Source organism: Aquarana catesbeiana, linkage group LG02 (assembly GCF_042186555.1).
Source record: "Aquarana catesbeiana isolate 2022-GZ linkage group LG02, ASM4218655v1, whole genome shotgun sequence".
NCBI lineage: Eukaryota > Metazoa > Chordata > Amphibia > Anura > Ranidae > Aquarana > Aquarana catesbeiana.
In genome coordinates this window covers 71,063,421-71,084,061 of record NC_133325.1, presented here as the reverse complement: position 1 = coordinate 71,084,061, position 20,641 = coordinate 71,063,421, and the positions used below count along the sequence as shown (strand labels likewise).

Below are 20,641 nucleotides of genomic sequence, written 5' to 3'. Positions count from 1 at the left end.
GGGATATTTATTATAGCAAAAAGTAAAAAATATTGTTTTTTTTTTTTTTCTCAAACTTTATCGCTCTTTTTTTGTTTACAGCGCAAAAAATAAAAACCGCAGAGGTGATCAAATATCACCAAAAGAAAGCTCTATTTGTGGGGGAAAAAAGGACGTCAGTTTTGTTTGGGTACAATGTCACACGACTGTGCAATTGTCAGTTAAAGCGACGCAGTGACGTATCGCAAAAAATGGCCCGGACAGGAAGGGGGTAAATTCTTTCGGGGCTGAAGTGGTTAATGTCTAAACCGCTAGCAACGAAAATGAGTACACCCCTAGGTTAAAATGTCCAAATTGGGCCCAAAGTGTCAATATTTTGTGTCGCCACCATTATTTTCCAGCACTGTCTTAACCTCTTTGGGCATGGAGGTTCACCAGAGCTTCACAGGTTGCCATTGGAGTCCTCTTCCATTCCTCCATGATGACATCATGGAGCTGGTGGATGTTAGAGACCTTGCGCTCCTCCACCTTCCATTTGAGGATGCCCACAGATGCTCAATAGGGTTTAGGTCTGGAGACATGCTTGGCCAGTCTATCACCTTTACCCTCAGCTTCTTTAGTAAGGCAGTGGTCGTCTTGGAGATGTGTTTGGGGTGGTTATCATGTTGGAATACTGCCCTGCGAGCCAGTCTCCGAAGGGAGGGGGATCATGCTCTGCTTCAGTATGTCCCAGTACATGTTGGCATTCATGGTTCCCTCAATGAACTGTAGCTCCCCCAGTGCCGGCAGCACTCATGCAGCCCCAACCCATGACACTCCCACCACCATTTTTGACTGTAGGCTCCTTACCTGGTTGCTGCCACACATGCTTGACACCATCTGAACCAAATAAGTTCATTTTTGTCTCAGACCACAGGACATGGTTCCAGTAATCCATGTCCTTAGTCTGCTTGTCTTCAGCAAACTGCAGGCCTTCTTGTGCATCATCTTTAAAAGAGGCTTCCTTATGGGACAACAGCCATGCAGTGTGCGGTGTATGATCTGAGAACTTACAGGCTGACCCCCCACCCCTTTAAGGTCTGCAGCAATGCTGGCAGCACTCATACATCTATTTCCCAAAGACAACCTCTGGATATAATGCTGAGCATGTGCACTCAACTTCTTTGGTCGACCATGGCGAGGCCTGTTCTGAGTGGAATCTGTCCTGTTAAACCGCTGTATGGTCTTGGCCACCATGCTGCAGCTCAGTTTCAGCGTCTTGACAATCTTCTTATAGCCTAGGCCATCTTTATGTAGAGCAACAGTTCTTTTTTTCAGATCCTCAGAGAGTTCTTTGCCATAAGGTGCCATGTTGAACTTCCAGTGACCAGTGTGAAAGAGTGAGAGCGATAACACCAAATTTAACACACCTGCTCCCCATTCACACCAGAGACCTTGTAACACATGACATCGGGAAGGGAAAATGGTTAATTGGGGCCCAATTTGGACATTTTCACTTAGGGGTGTACTCACTTTTGTTGCCAGCGGATTAGACATTAATGGCTGTGTGTTGAGTTATTTTGAGGGGACAGAAAATTTACACTGTTATACAAGCTGTCCACTCACTACTTTACATTGTAGCAAAGTGTAATTTCTTCAGTGTTGTCACATAAAAAGATATAATAAAATATTTAGGGGTGTACTCACTTTTGTAAGATACTGTACATACACATACTAGGGCCAATTTAGACAGGAGCCAATAAACTGGAGTACCCGGAGGAAACCCATGCAGGCACAGGGAAAACATGCAAACTCCAGGCAGGTAGTGACATGGTTGGGATTCGAACTGACAACCCTAGCACTACTAGGTAGAAGTGCTAACCACTTAGCCACTGTGCTTGCCTGTACAAATCCTTTGCCAACTGAAACCATTAAACTGTATGTATTTCAGCTATGTATTTAGCTGCTTGCCTAGAGTTCAGGATTAAGTTAAAATGTGGACCTCACAGTTATTCATCTTAATTTTCTTTTGTTGTGTCTGAATTTAGTCCGTTCTGGAAGAGTCTGTCTCCTTGTGGTCATACATTAACAGCCAACTTGAAGACTTTACTAATCCACTGTTTGTGGATTACTCTGACCACGTCTTGTACCCAGTGACCAGCACTAGGCAGCTGCAGCTCTGGGCAGAATATTACATAAGGTGGAACCCAAGGACTAAGCCGCATGTACGTATGTACTATTTTTTTTGGTCTTATGCAAAGTTTAGAAAACGCCTGTCAAATTGCATGTTTAGGTGGTTTTGTTATAATTGAAACTATTTAACAAACAATCTAACAAAACATTTGCAGTGTTTCTTGATAAGATTAGCACAGTGTATACTGTTTCCTTATCATACATCACAGGACACCGAGTTAGGCTAATATTCATTACCTACTGGGTTATACGCCATCTCTATGTGAATGGACACTGGTAGACAAAGTCTTAGACAGGAAGTCTGCCCCTATATAACCCCTCCCATACAGGAAGTACTTCAGTTTTTTTTACCAGTGTCTGCAAGGTGGATGGACACGTTTGTTGAACTGTCGGAGCTCCAAGACTTTAGTGCCAAAAACGGTTCTTAAATGAATCAAGGGATTGACCGATCGGATCCATTTGAAGAAAAGCTTTTATGCCTAAATGGTACCTGAGCCTTGCAAAGAAGACGCAAGGATCCTGCGAGGTTTTGCCTGTAATGCGACCCTCGGGCGCTCGACACTGTGTAGGGGAATCCTGGACACCACAGAGCTAAGGCATTCCTGCAGGGTGCTGTACAGATCCAAGGGAGTGGACCTTAAAACATGAAAGGGTACCCAGTCCTTGAAGGAACCCAAGTGACGGAACCCGCTGTGGTGGGTGAAGATTGGGCTCTTCATTTCTAAGGCTGCCCTGCGCCCGGTTGGGTAAGTGAAACTCCCTTATTTACTTATGGTGGGGTGCCCCAGTGATTGTAACAATGTCAAGCTAGGTAGAGGCTGGACACATGTGTGTGGTGACCACAGGGGGAGAGTTTGGGCTAGCTGTGGGTGTTTGCTAAGAGAACCTTTTTTCCTGTTGTCTTGGCTGTTTTCTCTTATGGCTGGTCCACGCATGAGCGTGTGCCATTGCGCATCTTGGTTCACCAAAGTGCACGAGTGTTCGTGGCTGTTTGGCGGCCATGGCGCACGCAGCTTTGCCACAGGCATTGTGCGCACATGAAGCTGCGCATGCGCCATAGCCTAATATTGGTGCGCAGATTTGCGTCATATGCCAATACTGCCACGCCAATTTGCTGGGACCACGCATGTATGCGCAGAACGTCCCAGCGCACAGCCAGCTTACTTAAGCTGAGTATTGCAGACATGCGGTGCTTCCAGGGGACAGCTGTGGGACACAGAGCAGGCTCTGAACCAGTCATTTTTCAGTGGTTCATTTCTCCTTACCCGGGTCATGTGAGTGACCAGGAGTTGCTTGGCAGGCTAAGGTGATTAGCAGGATTGTTGCATAGGGGCTTGTTGAGCTCTATTAAAGGGTCTCCCTTCTGGGGTGTGTAAATACTAAACCCAGGTACTCCCTTTTTTGTGGCTTGCAATGTCTTCAAAAAAGAGGAGCAGGACTAACACTACAGGGAAGGGCACATCTATGTCGTCAGTAGCTCCTGAGGAGCCTAGTTGAAACCCTGGTGTTGTATCCCCTGAAAGACCAGAGGCTTTCGGGCAATCTGAGCCGCTGCGCCTGTCTGGCATGGTATGGTGCCTACATTCAATGCTGCTGCTTCAGCCTTTATCACCAGGGATGATCTGTCCTCAGCCCTAGCTGGGTTAGAGGACAGGATTGCTGACATAATTGTCTCTATCTCGCAGGATGGTAAGAACCATGACAGATCCCCCTCCTCTGAGCCTCCTATCTTGGAGAAGGAATGGGTTAAGGATGGGGAAGAGCTAAAGGCCAAGGATTCTGTGAAGGGCCTGGCAGATGAGTCTGCTTCTGAGCAATCTGGGCCAGATGATGTCTAGTTGGTATCAGCCTCTCAGTCGCAAAGGCTTTTGATCCAGACTCTTACCGAGATGGTTCATTTTGCCTTTAAGTTGCCTCCTGCAGAGGTTTCTGAGCCCCCTTGGTTCTCTTTGGGGTCCCTGAGGCCTCCTCAGGCCGCACAGGCTTTCCCCTTACACCCACTATTGGAACAGGTGGTGTATGCTGATTGGGGACATCCTGACAGGATTTTCGTTCTTCCTAAGAGGTTTTCCCTTTTATATCCCATGGAGGAATCAGGTCAGACGGCCTGACAGGCCTAACCAGGAGGATGGTCCTGCTGAAAGCAGAGAATATATACCTCAAATGTTTTGTTTTGATGTTGATGCCTTGAAGGATTCAATGCAGCAGGTTTCTCGTTTGGCTCTCCTGTCTGTACACATATGCAGACTTTTGTGGCTTAAGAACTGGTCAGCCAAGCTTCCTTGCAAGAAGTTATTGGCAGGGTTCCCCTTTCATGAGGAACGTTTGGTGATGATTTGGACAAATATGTCCAAAAGATTTCCAGAGGGATGCGCTCTCTACTTCCTGTGAAGAGAAGGACCAGACCTCCCTCGTTTAAAACCTCAGGGACCGCTTCTTCAGGTGTCTCAGTGCCAAGGCAGTTCCACTGTCAACAGGGCGCTAGAGCCGGGGGGCAAGTCACAGGGCCAGAAGAAACCCTGGGTCCAAAACTCTTCTAAACCTGGCACCAAGCCCTCCTTTTGAGGAAACGCCCCCACTCTATCGGGTGGGGGGGAAGGCTACTGCACTTTGCGGACATTTGGAGAACAATGGTTCACGACGAGTGGGTCACCTCGACAGTATCCCGCGGTTACAAGCTCCCCCTCAGAGGTTTCTGAGACCCAGCGTTCCCGCGGATCCTCCAAAGAGAAATTTATTGTTTCAGGCACTAGATCATAATGAGAGTGATTTATATAGGTTCCTGTATCCAAAAGGGACGCAGGGTTTTATTTGAACCCGTCGGCGGTTCATATCCCGGAGGTAGAGAACTGGAAGGCAGATTATCTCAGCCGCCAGCAGATCTGCAAGGGGGAATGGTCCCTACACCCGAGGGTGTTCCAGGAAATTTGCCAGCATTGGGGATGGCCAGATGTCAATCTTTTGGCATCCAGGTTCAACAACAAACTAGTTTGTGTCCCGAACAAGGGATCCCCTGGCAATCGGACCAGATGATCTGGTAGCTCCATGGAGCCATTACTCCCTGGTTTATGCTTTACCCCGATCCCTCTCCTTCCACATTTTGTTGCTCAGGATTCGGTGAGAGGGGGTTCCAGTCGTTCCTGGAGATTGTGAGATTGGCAACAGCCGGGCCATGGATGCTTCCACGCTGCCTCGATCTACTATCTCAAGGTCCTATATTCCACCCCAATTTACAGTCTCTAAATTTGATGGCATGGTTATTGAAGCCAGGGTGCTGAAGGATCGTGACATCTCGGGACTAGTGGTGTCTACCCTAGTGAATGCTAGGAAAGTGGTCACTAAGAACATCTATTATCTATTATAAGGTCTGGGAGGCTTAGTGTGAAGCCAGAAAATGGCATCCTCGGAAATACGTGATTGGGAGAATTCTCACTCTTTTCTACAGTCTGCTGTAGAAATCAGATTGGCTTTGAGTACAATCAGAGGTCAGATTTCGGCCGTCCAAAGGCCTTTAGCATCCCATTCACTGGTCCCAACCTTTATGCATGGGGCAACTCATTTGCTACCCCCTATTAGGTCACCTATGTGTCTTTGGGACTTGAACTTGGTGCTGTCTGTGTTACAGAAACAACCATTTGAGCCTATCAAGTAAATTCCATTAGCCTTGCTGTCACACAAGCTAGCCTTCCTGATGGCCATCACCTCAGCTAGAAGAGTGTTGGAATTGGTGGCCCTTTCATGTAGGGAACCATACCTAATTCTTCACCACGACAAGGTGGTGTTGCGTCCTATTTCATCCTTCTTGCCAAAGGTGGTGTCGGCCTTTCATTTAAATCAGGACATTGTTTTGCCTGGCTTTATTCTCTCATACTTGTTTGCCGGAAGAGAGACAACTGCATTCCTTGGACCTCGTTCGGGCACTCAGAGTTTATTTGTCTAGATCTGTGGAAATTCGAGGATCAGACTCCTTTTTTGTTTTACCAGAAGCGGCAGGCAACTTCCAAAGCTTCCATTGCCAATTGGGTCTGCCATTTGGTCATTCAGGCCTTTGGTCTGAAACGTAAGGCTCCTCCCTTTAGGGTGAGAGTGCATTCTACCAGGGGTGTAGGAACCTCCTGGGCTTTTTTCGGCATCAGGTATCTGTGGCTCAGATTTGTAAGGCTGCTACCTGGTCTTCAGTGCATACGTTCACACGATTTTATCAGGTAGATGTTAGAGCAGCCGAAGATTCGCTTTTGGCTGTAGTGTACTACTGGCTGCCGTTTAAAGTCTGATGGCTATTTTTGTTTGGCAGGGTGTCTCACTCCCCTCAAGGCTATTGCTCTGGGATGTCCCAGTAGGTAATGAATATTAGCCTAACTCTGTGTCCCGTGATGTATGATAAAGAAAATAGTATTTTTTTCGTCATGCTTGCCAGTAAAATCCCATACATCACAGGACACAGAGGTCCCTCCCCTCTTTTGAGGCTTCAGTGTTGCTACAAAACTGAAGTACTTCCTGTATGGGAGGGGTTATATAGGGGCGGACTTCCTGTCTACCAGCGTCCATTCACCTAGAGATGGCGCATAACCCAGTAGGTAATGAATATTAGCCTAACGGTGTGTATTCAAAGAAAAGGATTTTACAGGTAAGTATGACGAAAAAAAAATATCATATTTTCCCTAAAAGTTTGTGAATGCCTGGCCCTATGAACTTATTAAACATCCCATTCCAAAGCCACAGACATTAATATGGAGTTGGCCTCCTTTTGTACCTACAATAGCTTCCACTTTTTTGCAAATGTATTCCAGAAGATTTTGGAGTGTGTTGGCGGTCAGCAAAAAAAATATTTGTGAGGTTTGGTACTGATGAAGACCTAACTCACAATAGGCATTCCAATGCATCCCAAAGATGTTCAGTAAGGTTGAGGTTTGGAATCTGTGTAGGCCACTCGAGTTTCTCCACACCAAACCATGTCTTTATGAACCCGACTTTGTGCATTGGGGAAGTCATGCTGGAAATGAAAAAAGCTTATAGATATAGATATATCTATATGTGTGTGAGTATGTATGTATATATATATGTATGTGTGTGTGTGTGTGTGTATATATATATATATATATATATATATATATATATATATATATATATATATATATATATATATATATATATATATATATATATATATATATTTAATTTTTAATATATACTTTTTTTTAACACGTGTAGGAAGCTGTCAGAAATTTAGTGTTTGCTAGATATCCTGAGCCTATTTCTGAACTAGGAACATTCTGCAAAGGAAAATATTTTTAGAGCCAGAATAGAAAGACTGGTTGCCGACTTTAGGAAACATTTGGATCTTGTGCTTTCTACAATGAGGTCACTGCTAAATATGGACAGGGTGCCCTCACTACAGTATTACACATGCTTCATTATATGGCTTATTTTTTCCATTATATTAAATACACCAAATAATAGTGCATTAGCCTTTGTTTTGGTTGGTTTACTGCATGTATATATAGGTTTTGTTATCTCCTTGTACTATATTTCTTGGAAACCCAGCCACTGAGCACCTGGTTATTTCTTGTAGGATGCTGTCAAAAGTCAGTGTAAGGACTTGCTTGTCAAGCGAGCGGAGCTACAGAAGAAATTGGAAGAGCTCAAGCAGGAGATGAGTAACCGCTCTCTGTCCTCTGACCGGGGAGGGTCTGTGCATTCTGTCACCCAGACCGTCGTTTAACCTGTTCTATTCATCTGGAACTAATAATAACCTTATGTCTTAAGAGTACCTCATGCATTTGGTGGTTAGGTTGCTCACCATTGTCTGTAGGGTCCTGTGCTCCAAAATAGTTCTATATGCACTGATTAGACTTCATGTCTGGAATTGCAGTGGACTTTATCTTCTCAGTTTAACATGAAGGGTAGCAATTCAGATCTTGAAGTGATCACCCCATTATTACTGTGTGTACACTAATCATCAGCTATTGACTTTAATGGAAATAACTTGTTCTGTTGGCTTTAAATATGAATTACCTGGTAATCCTTAAGCTTAACTCCAGGTATAGAGTTTATTGCATAGTTATATTGGTCCAGCTTTGACTAATGTAGGTATCCATATACCATACCCGTGGGACCACTGTGAAAGCAGAAAATCACTAGTAGCCGTTTTACAGTGATCACCGCTGTTTTCCAGGTCCTGTGCTGAGTGGCTGCATAGTAAACACAGGTGGTCGCTCGCTTGTTCACAGAATGCCTTGCATTTTTCCCAATTAGTACAATGTCTTCTCTGTTGCAAATGGAGACTGTGCCAAGCAAGTGACCCGCTGTGGTTATTACACATCAGGGCAGCCGCTCAGCATGGGACCTGGAAGACAGTAGCAACCACTACAGTGATTCCCCACTTCCACAGCAACAGTAGTCCCACAGGTATAGACTATGTATGCTTACATTAGTCCGTGCTTGACCAATATAACTATACAATAAAATCCATACCTGGGGTTCTGCTTTTTATTCCCATACATGTTACTATCTGACTGCACAGTTTCCTTTAGATTTACCTAAAGCATGTTATATGAGCACCTACCTAAACTATTCTATTTGTATCAGTCAGGCAGGCCCTTACACTACAGAGTTGTTGGTAGGTTTAAAGGAGGTTGTACAGTCAGATTGTAACATGTGTTGTGAGCTTTACAGTCTACAGCTCCAGCAGTCTTTCACTAAATGATATTTCAAGATGTGCTGAAATACTTAAGTATGTCTAAAGCACTGACTTATTTTTAATTGGATAGAGGGGTTAGAACTCTGTCAAATTTGTACTGCTGTCTGTGTCCCTACTGGGGATTCTCACCCTCCCAATTTTTCCCTATAGCCACTGTTATTGAGACCTAAAGTGAGGGAAAATTCTAAATTTTATGTTGTCAACCGAACAGGAAGGGGATGAGTCTTTCAATTGGGACATTGTGCCCATTTCCTGTATGTTCTGCACTGGGCATCCTGCAGACCAGCAACTGAAATGCCCACCGTGGCTTCTGTTGCAATCCCCATGTCAGAATACAAAAACTCAGCAGGAAGATTGCTGAACTACTATCGGATTATTAGTAGAGCAAGCTCCTCAGGTTTTTTTTTTTTTTTTTTTTTCGTTCAACCCAGCAGGCTGAAAAAAAAAAAACGGACCCATGTGCTGGGCTTGAGACAGGGAATCAGTTAATCAGTGCTGAAAGAGAGATTTTGCAGCTTCTTCCCACTGCCTACTGATTATTCTTTTTCAGACAGTGTGCCCATCAGCATCAGGTAAGAAGGAGAACCTGAGCTGCTTAAAGCTCAGCTCCATTATTTGTATTGCATACTTACTTTGGTCCATCTTGGCACATTGTAAAAATGCAAATCTTATAACTGATGGACAGTTGGGGCAGCTGGAAATTATTTGTACTAGTAGGTGCTACTACAGTGATAGCTGTGGTCTTCCAGATCCTCAGGTTCTCTGCAAATGGCTTGCCTCTTCCTACTGACCAGAGGATGTCATTCACTCAACACCAATGCTTTTAATAGAATGCCTAAAGGTAGCAGTTACTGTTATTTCTAGAACAGAGACACAAAGACCGCTGCCACATGCAACTACACTATTTTGATTGCCGACTCTCCAGTTTTGCAAGGCCTTTTGACTAAGTGCAACAGCATGAAACACGTCTAGGTATTAGGTTGCTGCTGTATGTACTGTTTAGAATGGAGCCTCCCTTTGCTCTACTCTTTTTGAAGACGTGTATACATGTACTGTTATTTCTACATGAATCACTCTATATAACACTTAACCACTTTCTTCCCAAAGCACTGTTGGTATGCAACCATTTTTTTTTTCTCGTCCATTGAAGGACATAAGAAGTCTTAACCTTTGAATTATGCTGCCGCCTACAGAAGGGTTGGACACTGACAAACAAAAAAATTGTAGTTTAGCGCAGAGTATTACCCCTTCAATTACCAGCTCACCTCAGTTTTTTGCTAGTGTCTTAGGAGGATCGGCATCCTTTCATACGCTCTGTTGTATTAAATACTTTTTTTTTTCTTCTCTACACTGCTGCTGGAGGTTTTACCTCCAAATTTCAGCTATCCAACATGGTTGTCCTCAGCCTGGCTTTTGGACCATACTGTATACAGAGCACATTGGACTGTATGTTGTGGGGCTAGCCTAGAAATGACTTTCCGGCACTGGGTTCCATGTGGGGTGTTTTCCAGACTGGGTAAATTAAAGAAGAACTGCAGTCTGCTCACATAATTTGTAATAAAAACATCTTTACCATTCTGAAGCTTCCCTCCAACCACTTTGCATATTATTTTATATATACTGTGATTCTGTACTTGCTAAATATGCTGCAGAAATCTCCCTCCACTAAGTCTGGCTGCAACCTATCCTTCTGTTAAAAAAAAAAAAAAAAAAAAGTCTGGCTGCACCCATTTTAACTGTGGGCAGCTGAAGCTGCTGCCTGTTCACTTCCTGGATTTACACAGACACACCTCCAGATCTGCAGCCATCTCTCATTGCACCCTTTATGACTCATCCCTCCTCCATTCATGGCAAACTCTCAGAGAGTGAGAGCTGTGCATGATGTCATAAGCCAAGACTTTTTACCCGACAAGAAACAGGAAGTGGGCTGTATAAGGTTTTTACTGACAGAAAAAAATGTTTTACCTTTCTAAAGTTAAAACAACAAGGGCAGAAGATTTAATAGATGGAAAGTTGAAAAAATGACTGAAGGTCCGCTTTGACTGTGGACTGCTTTCCAGACACAGAGCTGCTGGCTTTGCCTCAGGGCTTGCCCTGTGTGAGTACACTGGTTGGGCTCAGCATCAGGAGTTTCTTCATTTTCTTTGGTTGCTGGATCCTCTGCTCGTTCAACGCATGGAGCAGATTGCTGTGGAGTTAATTTCAGTTGTGATGGCTTACTGAAAGCCTCCTGGCTTATTTCTTGCATATGTCTCATGTCAGTACATATGCGTAGGGCACTTTGGCTAAAGTTCTGGACTGTGGAACTGCCTTGTAAGAAGTGTTTGAATCGTATGGCCTTCAAGGACAGTACCTCTAGTTGTAGATGTTCTCATTAAATATGTTACTGGTGGGATAAGCACTCATCTTCCCCAGTGGAGGAAGCCTCAGGAGTAGACTGTCAAATCATCTTTCTCTCATCAAGAAGCATCCCTTTACTTTCGCCACTCCTTTAACGTGGCGAAGCCGTCCAATCACCTGCAAATATAGCATTCCAAGTTGGCCAAATCTTCAGACAAGCCTTCCTCACAATTCTCTGCTTTTGTATGAGAAACTGTGGGCTGATAGTAGCCTTCTTCAAGGCTTTTCTCTTTGCCTAATTTCACTCTAGACATCTGCAACACCATCTTCAGCCATTGTGAAGAAATTTAGTCTGGTCCTGGACAAGCTACCCCTGGTTTCATGGCTCTGTAATCCAGCTGTGGATTCAGGGAAGTCCTTTTTTGCATCTTTTGAAAGATTCTTATGATGGATGGATGCCAGCTTTTTGGGCTGGGATGGGAGTCCTGGGCATCTCGTTGGTACATGGGACTTGGTAGTCAGAGGAATCTCGTCACCAGATTAAAAATCTTGGAGCTTTGGGCTATTTGGCTGTCCCTTCAGCTTTGGACCAACCTTTTGGAGGGCCATCCATTGGTTTCTTCCAGACAGTGCTTCTACGTGGGGACAAGGTGGTGTTGCAGGCCAGGACTTCCTTCTTGTCATGGTAAGTCTCTGCCTTTCACCTTAACCAGGACATTGTTGATCAGTCCTTTTGTCAGGCTCCAGTTTATCAATAGGAAATTCTGTTGTCTGGATGTGGTTCAGGCTATGCAAATCTATCTGTCAGCCACTGCTTCTTTCCGATAGACTGATTCTCATTTGTCGTTCCACATGAGCCTGGAAGGGTGCTTCTTGTTCCACCATCTCCAGGTGGCAGACAGACCATCGTTATGGTCTCAAGGATTAGTTACTGTAAAGGCTTACTTCACTAGAGCTATGAGCACCTTTTGGACTTTTCAAGCCTCTGTTTCCCAGACCTGCAAGGCTGCCACCTGGTCTTCTGTTCACACGTTCCATAAGTTCAACCAGGTGGGCCTTTCTGCCTCATGATTTACCGACTTCAGGCATTAGGTCCTTTTAGGCAGCTGTTTGAGTTGCAGCTAGGCCCTAGTTCTTATCATTACGTTGGGCCTGTTACAGATTGTTTGTCATTGCTCAGCCCACACATGTGGGCTGAGCAACATGTGGACTGCTTTCGGACATCACAAAAGTTTAAAACTTTCTGTGTAAAATCCATTTCTTCAAGTCCATTAAGGGACACAGGTTCCATCCCTCCAAGATTTAAGATCATGTACTGCTTTCCTACAAAACTAAGGCATGTCAGTAGTAAAAGAGACAATACCCTGGGCTGGCCTACAGTTTTTTGTTTTTTTTTAGCTAATCTTCATTTGGGTGGAAGTATAACCCAAAGATTTAAGACTTTCTCTGTCCCTCAGTGGACTCTTAAGGAAAGTATTTTATGTTGAGTACTTCTATTATTTCATCCTTAAGCCTGGGTTCACACATATACAAACACAGACATCACATGCGATTCTCACCCACATTTCTGTGCCGATCACATGCGATGTCTGTGCAATTGGAGTTCAGCCATACAGTTTGTATGGCTGAACTCGCATTGGATTTGCAAAAAAAGGTACAGGGACTTTTTTTTTCCTGCACTGGAATTGGATTGCATGGGTGTTCACACCCATGCGATCTGATTCTTGTCCGAATCCACAGTTCGCACTGCGATCTGTGAATCGATCTGGGGGAGTCATTAACTTTGTATTGGCACCCGCAGCGGTTCACGGACGGCAGTGTGAACTGCTTGCGGTAGAGATGCGATGCGGGAACCCCGCACCGGAATCACGCTGGTTCCTGCATCAATGTGCTGAGGCTGTCATTGCATTGACATGTATATCAAGCTAGACTGTTTCATAGTAGCACTAAGGTCTTAATGTTCAAAGGTGCTTTGTCAGTCACCTTGCATGGGATCACTTACCAGTAACATTGAGAGAAGCCTTAATTTTAGCACTAGCACAAGAGCAATAATTGTTTAGCACTGCTGCTCCTTACATATTGTGTTTTGGTTATTGGTTTAATTGCTTTGCCTCAAATGAGTGATTTTTTTTTTATTACTACAAGGTTTGAACTACTTGAAGTTACTAGTTTAAAGTTACCAAAATGTTTGCTAATTTTCTGTGTGTTTTAAATTATTTTCTTTGTAATTGTAAAGGGTAACACTTAAAAAAACAACTTTCACAAAACATATGTTTCAGTTCTAAATGATTGCTAGCAAGTTGAATCATAGGCTGGCTCCCTATGTGGCCACAAATTTGGGAACACCTTACTATTACACTTAAAGTGATACTAAAGTCTTGTTTATTATTTTTAAATGGAAAAAAGATTATTTTTTTTTATACCTGCCTGCTCTGTGCAGTGGTTTTGCACAGAGCAGCCCAGATCCTCTTCTTCTTGGGTCCCTCTTTGGCGCATCTGGCACTTCCCCCCTGCTGAGCGCCCCCACAGCAAGCAGCTTGCTATGGGGGAATCCGAGCTGAGCCGCTGCTCTGTGTCCTTTTAGACACAGAACTGCGGCCCGGCTCCCTCTTTCCTCATTGGCTCACTGACCGTGCTCCGCTGCTGTCTCAGCCAATCAGGAGGGAGAGTGCCAGTCAGCCAAGTCTCTTGTGTAACATCGCTGGATTGGAGGAGGCTCAGGTTAGTATTAGGGGGGCTGTGGGGGGGTGCTGCATACATAAGGTTTTTTTATTTTAATGCATAGAATGCATTAAGATTTAAAAAAACTTCTGCTTTTAGAACCACTTTAATGACCTTGTTAAACCCCAACACTGACAAAACTCTAACCATAGGCATTAATATGAAGATACCGCACTTTACCTTTGTGGCTGTAACAGCCTCCACTCCATGCTTTTATTGTGTGTCTGTGTGAATTTGTTCTCAATTTGGTACTAATTTCCTCAGAATTTTTGTCTCACAGTTGGTGTTCCTGTTCATTAGGACTGAGGTCAGGGCTCTGCTTTAGGCCACTTAAGTGCCTTCACACCAAGCTCCTCAAACCATGTCTTTATGGATCTGGCTTTGTGCAGAGGGGCACAGTCATGCTGGAACAGAAAATGACCTCCTCCCGATTGTTACCACAAGGTTGGAAATGCACGATTGTCTAAAATCTATTTGTATGCTGTATCAGTACTGTTCACGTTAAACACCTGGACTCAATAATTTTGAAAAGGTGTCCACATACTTTTGACATTCTAGTGCATCTTTCATGGACTCTTATGATTAGACAATCCTAACCTCAACACAACCAACACTATAACAAAGTGAAATGAGGGTGTTACTGTCCTCTGAAGGATTCTCGCTAGTGTGTACATAGAATAAAGCGGTTGGGAAATCCAGCTGCAGAAGAGATTCCTGCCTTTTGCAAAGATGCATAGCTTTAAACTACTGAGGTGCAATAGCAAAGGATATTAAATTGAACCTACCAGTGCCTTCTAAGACCTGAAATAACGGGTTTTAGTGAACTCTAAATTTTGTTTTCCTGGGCCTTCACTTCTTGTAGTGGGAGCAGTGAAACCATCTGTGAGACTAAAAATAATCTCAGACACATTAAGCATTTAACAGTGAATTTTCACAAGAGAGGATGAGCATCCAATTAGACACAGTCTCGTGGGGTAAAGAGAGGCAGGTGCAGGACAAAGGATGGTGCAAAAATAGAAACCTCATACACTAAGATCCTTAAATCACAGTTCATAGGATATTCCAGTTATTCCAAGTCCCATATAACATCAACACCGCATGCGACCATCACCCAAGGAAGGATGTCTGCTTACCGCTTACCAGATAGATCTGACCTGCAAAAGGTCAAAAACGCCTGTGACTGTTTTACCCCGCCAAGGCCTTTGGGATGCTCGGTAAACCAGAATCCTGCAGACACTCTCTCTCGTTTTCATAGACTCACAGATCTCCCACTCGGAAAAAAGATGCTCCACATAGTGTAAGATCCAACACATTTATTCATGGTTCAATCATTTAAAAATGGAAGAGCGTCTTCCTTACATATAATTTTTTTCAATATTATGTTGATATGTGTATGAATAGTATGCTTCACTAAATGTCTAAGCGCGACTCTGTTTTTATACTTATCGATCCTTTTAGTGATATCACACATGAGAGTTGCTGCTCTTTTTTGATCTATTGGATTTTATTTATCATATCATTTTTAATAAGCGCGTTTTTTCCCCCCTATACATTAAGCATTTACCTGAACCACTTCAGCCCCCCAGAAGGTTTACCCCAACAACCCCCCCCCCCCCCCTTCGTGACCAGGCCATTTTTTGCGATACGGCAGCACTGTGTTTCTTTAACTGACAATTGCGCAGTCGTGCGACGGTGTACCCAAATAAAATTGATGTCCTTTTTTTCCCCTGAAATAGAGATTTCTTTTGGTGGTATTTGATCAGTTTTTCTTTTTTGGGCTATAAACAAAAAAAGAGCGACAATTTTGGGGAAAAAAACTAGATTTTTTACTTTCTGCTATAAAACATATCCAATTAAAAAAATGTAAAAAAATCTAATTTCTTCATTAGTTTAGGCCAATATGTATTCTGCTAGATATTTTTTGGTAAAAAAAAAAAAAAATGCAATAAGCGTATATTGATTAGTTTGCGCAAAAGTTATAGCGTCTACAAACTAGAGGATATTTTTATGGAATTTGTATTTATTTATTACTAGTAATGGCGGTGATCATCGATTTTTAGCGGGATTGTGGCGGACAGATCAGACACCTGACACTTTTTGGGGACCAGTGACACTAATGCAGTGATCAGTGCTAAATAACATACACTGTAACTGTACTAATGACACTGGCAGTGAAGGGGTTAACATTGGGGGCCATCAAAGGGTTAAGTGTGCTCCTAGATAATGCTTTCTAACTGGGGGGGGGGGATCCTGTGACTGAAGGAACACAGAGATCCGTGTTTTTGCTTAGCAGAAACACAAGATCTCCATCTTTCTCCCTCACAAACGGCGGTCTGCCTTGTTTAAATAGGCAGAACTCTGTTCTGCCTCTTCTGTGAACGATCGCGGGTGGCCTGCTGATTGCCACCCACTGCGTCCAATCACAGCGGGAGCGTGTCGCTGGCGGTGTGCGCCCCAGACCCACTGCACAAAATCCTGAACCTGTACGTGATTTCGTGCAGGAGGGCCGCCCCGCCTCAGTATATCTGGGTGGGGCGGTCCTTAAGTGGTTAAAGTGGTTGTAAAGGCTAAAGGTATTTTACCTTAATGCATTCTCTGCATTTAAAACCTTTCACGTGCATCTCCCCCCTCCCTCCCCTTCCTCTTTGCCCTGATGTAAACTAACCCATCTTCATACTCGGATCTGACAGCCGTGGTTGCTGGTGTTTGTTTACATCCTGGCCACATCTGTGCATTACAGCCCCATAGACTTCTTCAGGGCTGGTTCCTTCCATCTCCCTTCATCTCCAGCCTCACAGTCCTATAGAAGTCAATGGGGCTGTAATGCGAGGCCAGGACACTGAAGACTTGTGCGACGGTTGTAAACAAACAGCGGAATTATCACTGTCAGGTTAGTAGAGTTGGTTGTTTTTGGTCAGGGCAAAAAGGATAAATGCACTTTGTATTAAATTGCACTTATCCTTTAATGTTAGATGTCTTATAATTGCCAGTATGTACAGCGGTATGGTATGTTTGATAAAAGAATGAATATGCAAGGAGGTACCCATTATAGGCCTTATTTATTGGTGTATGAAAGAACAACTGTCAGTGCTGGACTAATCAACAAATTGGATTCCATTCACATTTGTTGGAAGCTGATTTGTTGTTAAGGACTTAGACAGTTCTTTCAGAATGTTAATGCCTGATAGGAAGTATGAGCTTTGTTCAGTTAGGGTCCTTTCACACGGGCGATCCGTCCAGCGGATTCTGCTTGCTCAGCGGGGGATAACTCCACTGATCCCCCTCTGAGCAGGCAGATGACAGGTCCGTCTCCACTCACTGTGCAGAGACGGACCTGTCAGAGCGCCGCTCTTCTCTATGGGGAGATGAGATGAATATGGACCACCTGTCCGTTTTCATCCGATCTGACAGGCGGATGGAAAATAGGGTCTCCATCCGTCTGGATTTCACAGACAGGATCAGATAGCAGCGGGTGTCAGCGGACATGTCACCGCTGACATCCAGCGCTCCATAGGAGTGAAAGGAGGCTCCGATCAGAAAAACTGACAGGCGGTCCTGATCGGAAAGCCATTGTGAAAAGGGGCCTTACTGCTCATACTTAACTGCCAGAGGGTGATGGCAAGTTTTTCATATCTGATTAAAAGAAGATACAGAAAGCTGCATGCTTTGTTTTTTTTCCCAAGGTGCCTTACACTGCAAGAAAAATAATAATTATTTAGAGACAACTTTTTTATATATATATAGTGATGGAATAGGGAAGTGTTAGACCCTCTGTCAGGTCTTTTGAGTTGTCACGTAATGAAAATAAAGCGGAAAACTTCCAATGTGGACCTTTGCTTTGGGTACAACTGGTGACATTTGTTGCCAAAATACAGAAAAAATGAGGTTTACAACCCTTCCCTACTCCATCCAAAACTTTAAAATATTTGGCCATATGTACACTGTAAATCTCTATTGAATGCCCACAATTTGTTACTGTAAGTTAGACAAGCTGCATATACAGTAATTATTATTTTTTACATTTTTTTTTTACTCTTTAATTGGAAAGTGCCGATATTTCAATTGTCAGACCCCGACTCTCTAACACAAAGCATCAGCCCTGCGTTCGTGCAATCCAACAGAAGCCCCATAGCAAACCCCTCTTACTACCTGAGCAGTGTTGTTAAATAATGCACCGTTCAGGGGGGGAGTGGGGAACAATGGATAGCAGGAGATTACTGCAGCATTTATGGCCTCATTAACATGGGCATACTACAGTGTACACCCGTGTGAGGGCTGTGTTTTCCCACACCTAGATGCATGCAGGCAGTCCCATTCATATCAGTTGGGGTGCAGGCACTGCATAGACACATCCGCTGCTTCCAATTTAAAATCTGTGCAAATGCATGGTCCCAAAACGCAGATGTGTGTTTGGAGCCATGCACCTGAACCCACATGGCTGTCATATTGTAAGCAGCGGCTGTGTTCGTCCTGCAGCTGCGTCCTAATTGACCTGAATGGGATTGCCTACACTGCGTTGCATGCAACACCTGTGCATCCGCTTGTGAGTAAATACAGCCTTCACATAGGGCTACCAGAGTAAAAAAAACAGGTAAATTACAGTAATAAAAATGTTCAATTGGACTTTAAGGTAATTGTTCGGTATTTATAAAAGCACTAAAGTGAATGTTTATGAAATAGCACTGTACAATGTACTGTAGTAATTACATTAACTAAAAATACTGTAATTACTTTTATAATGTACGAATGATGATCTATTTTTAATATAGCAGAAATGTTGATTTTCTAAAATGGAAAAAACAACCAGAATAAAACCATTTACAACTGATTATTCCTAAAAAGTATATTCTTTCTGTGTTGACCGAATTATTTTTGTATGTATGTATGCGTGTACAATATGTATGCATATAGGTTTACATATATGATGATCATGAAACTAGCTGTTCCTTGGGAAGCACTGGGCTGCGGTTTATCCAGCCGTCCTTGATGGCGATCTATAGTGGGCAGTGTTCAGTGGATGAAAGGTGAATGGTGTCAGTAGTGTGGTGCTGGCCATACACTGTTCATGTTACTGAATGCAGAGGAAAAAAAAAAACTAACTGGTTCCATCCAGACAAATGAGGTGGGTGGAGGAATTCCCCCCCCCCCCCCCCCAGTTCTTTAGTTTTAAGAATACAGCAATCAGCGGCTGCAGCTGCTGATCAATGAAAGTTTTCCAGAATGTCCATTCAACAGGAGTTGCTCAAACTATCGACTTCTGTTGAGCAGGGATGGCCACACTGATAGAAATAGAGCCAGTCTCTGCTGAACTGGTCGAATTTTGATCAGCGAATGGCCAACTTTGGACTGACCCAAATCTACATCTTGGCCTGTGATTGTCTAAATGTCCCCTTTCAGGCTGCTGATTGTTCATGCACGTCATGTTAAAGCTTTCTTGGCCTATAGGGAATCTGCATGAGCGAGAAACTACACATTGTGGACCAGAGCCATGGTGGTGAATTAAAATGTTACTAAACCCAGGACCCTGCATTCACTATATCTTCTCTCCCACGGTACACAGAACATAGAAATGCAACAGTTTTAGTAAATATAAACTGCAAAATACCTTTTCTCTTCGTCAGTTAGAGCAGTCTTGTGACTTCTATCAGTGTCTGGTTAACCACTTGCCGACCGCCGCACGACTATATACGTCGACAGAGCGGCACGGGCAGGCAAAAGGACGTGTATGTACGTCCTTGCCTGCCCGCGGGTGGGGGGTCCGATCGGACCCCCCCCCGGTGCCTGCGGCGGTCGGCAAATCTCCCCCGGCGATCGGAGGTGAGGGGGAGGCCATCCATTCGTGGCCCCCCCCTCGCGATCGCTCTCAGCCAATGGGATCATTTCCCTGCCTCTGTATTGTACACAGAGGCAGAGGAAATGATGTCATCTCTCCTCGGCTCGGTATTTTCCGTTCCGGGCCGAGGAGAGAAGACTGCAATGTAAGTGCACCAACACACTACACACAGTAGAACATGCCAGGCACACTAAACACCCCGATCCCCCCCCCCGATCGCCCCCCGATCCCCCCCCAATCACCCCCCCCCCTGTCACAAACTGACACCAAGCAGGTTTTTTTTTTTTTTTTTTTTTTTTTTCTGATTACTGTATTGGTGTCAGTTTGTGACAGTTACAGTGTCAGGGCAGTGAGTGTTAGGCCCCCTGTAGGTCTAGGGTACCCCCCTAACCCCCCCTAATAAAGTTTTAACCCCTTGATCACCCCCTGTCACCAGTGTCGCTAAGCGATCATTTTTCTGATCGCTGTATTAGTGTCGCTGGTGACGCTAGTTAGGGACGTAAATATTTAGGTTCGCCGTCAGAGTTTTATAGTGACAGGGACCCCCATATACTATCTAATAAATGTTTTAACCCCTTGATTGCCCCCTAGTTAACCCTTTCACCACTGATCACTGTATAACCGTTACGGGTGACGCTGGTTAGTTTGTTTATTTTTTATAATGTCAAGGCACCCGCCGTTTATTACCGAATAAAGATTTAGCCCCCTGATCGCCCGGCGGTGATATGCGTCGCCCCAGGCAGCGTCAGATAAGCGCCAGTACCGCTAACACCCACGCACGCAGCATACGCCTCCCTTAGTGGTATAGTATCTGTACGGATCAATATCTGATCCGATCAGATCTATACTAGCGTCCCCAGCAGTTTAGGGTTCCCAAAAACACAGTGTTAGCGGGA

The 20,641-nt window shown here is 44.1% G+C and overlaps 1 protein-coding gene across 6 annotated transcripts in view; it reads left to right on the top strand.

Moving 5' to 3' along the window:
• Positions 1–18,741, top strand: part of LOC141126955 (phosphatidylinositol-3,5-bisphosphate 3-phosphatase MTMR2-like) — a 77,906-nt gene extending 59,165 nt beyond the window's left edge. For all 6 annotated transcript variants that reach the window (XM_073613040.1, XM_073613036.1, XM_073613038.1 and 3 more), the window contains 2 exons: positions 2,007–2,183; positions 7,724–18,741. In XM_073613040.1, the coding sequence (XP_073469141.1) occupies positions 2,007–2,183; positions 7,724–7,873 (327 nt within the window). In that variant the 3' untranslated portion in view covers positions 7,874–18,741. The remainder of the gene's footprint in view (positions 1–2,006; positions 2,184–7,723) is intronic.
• The last annotated feature ends 1,900 nt before the right edge of the window (positions 18,742–20,641 follow it).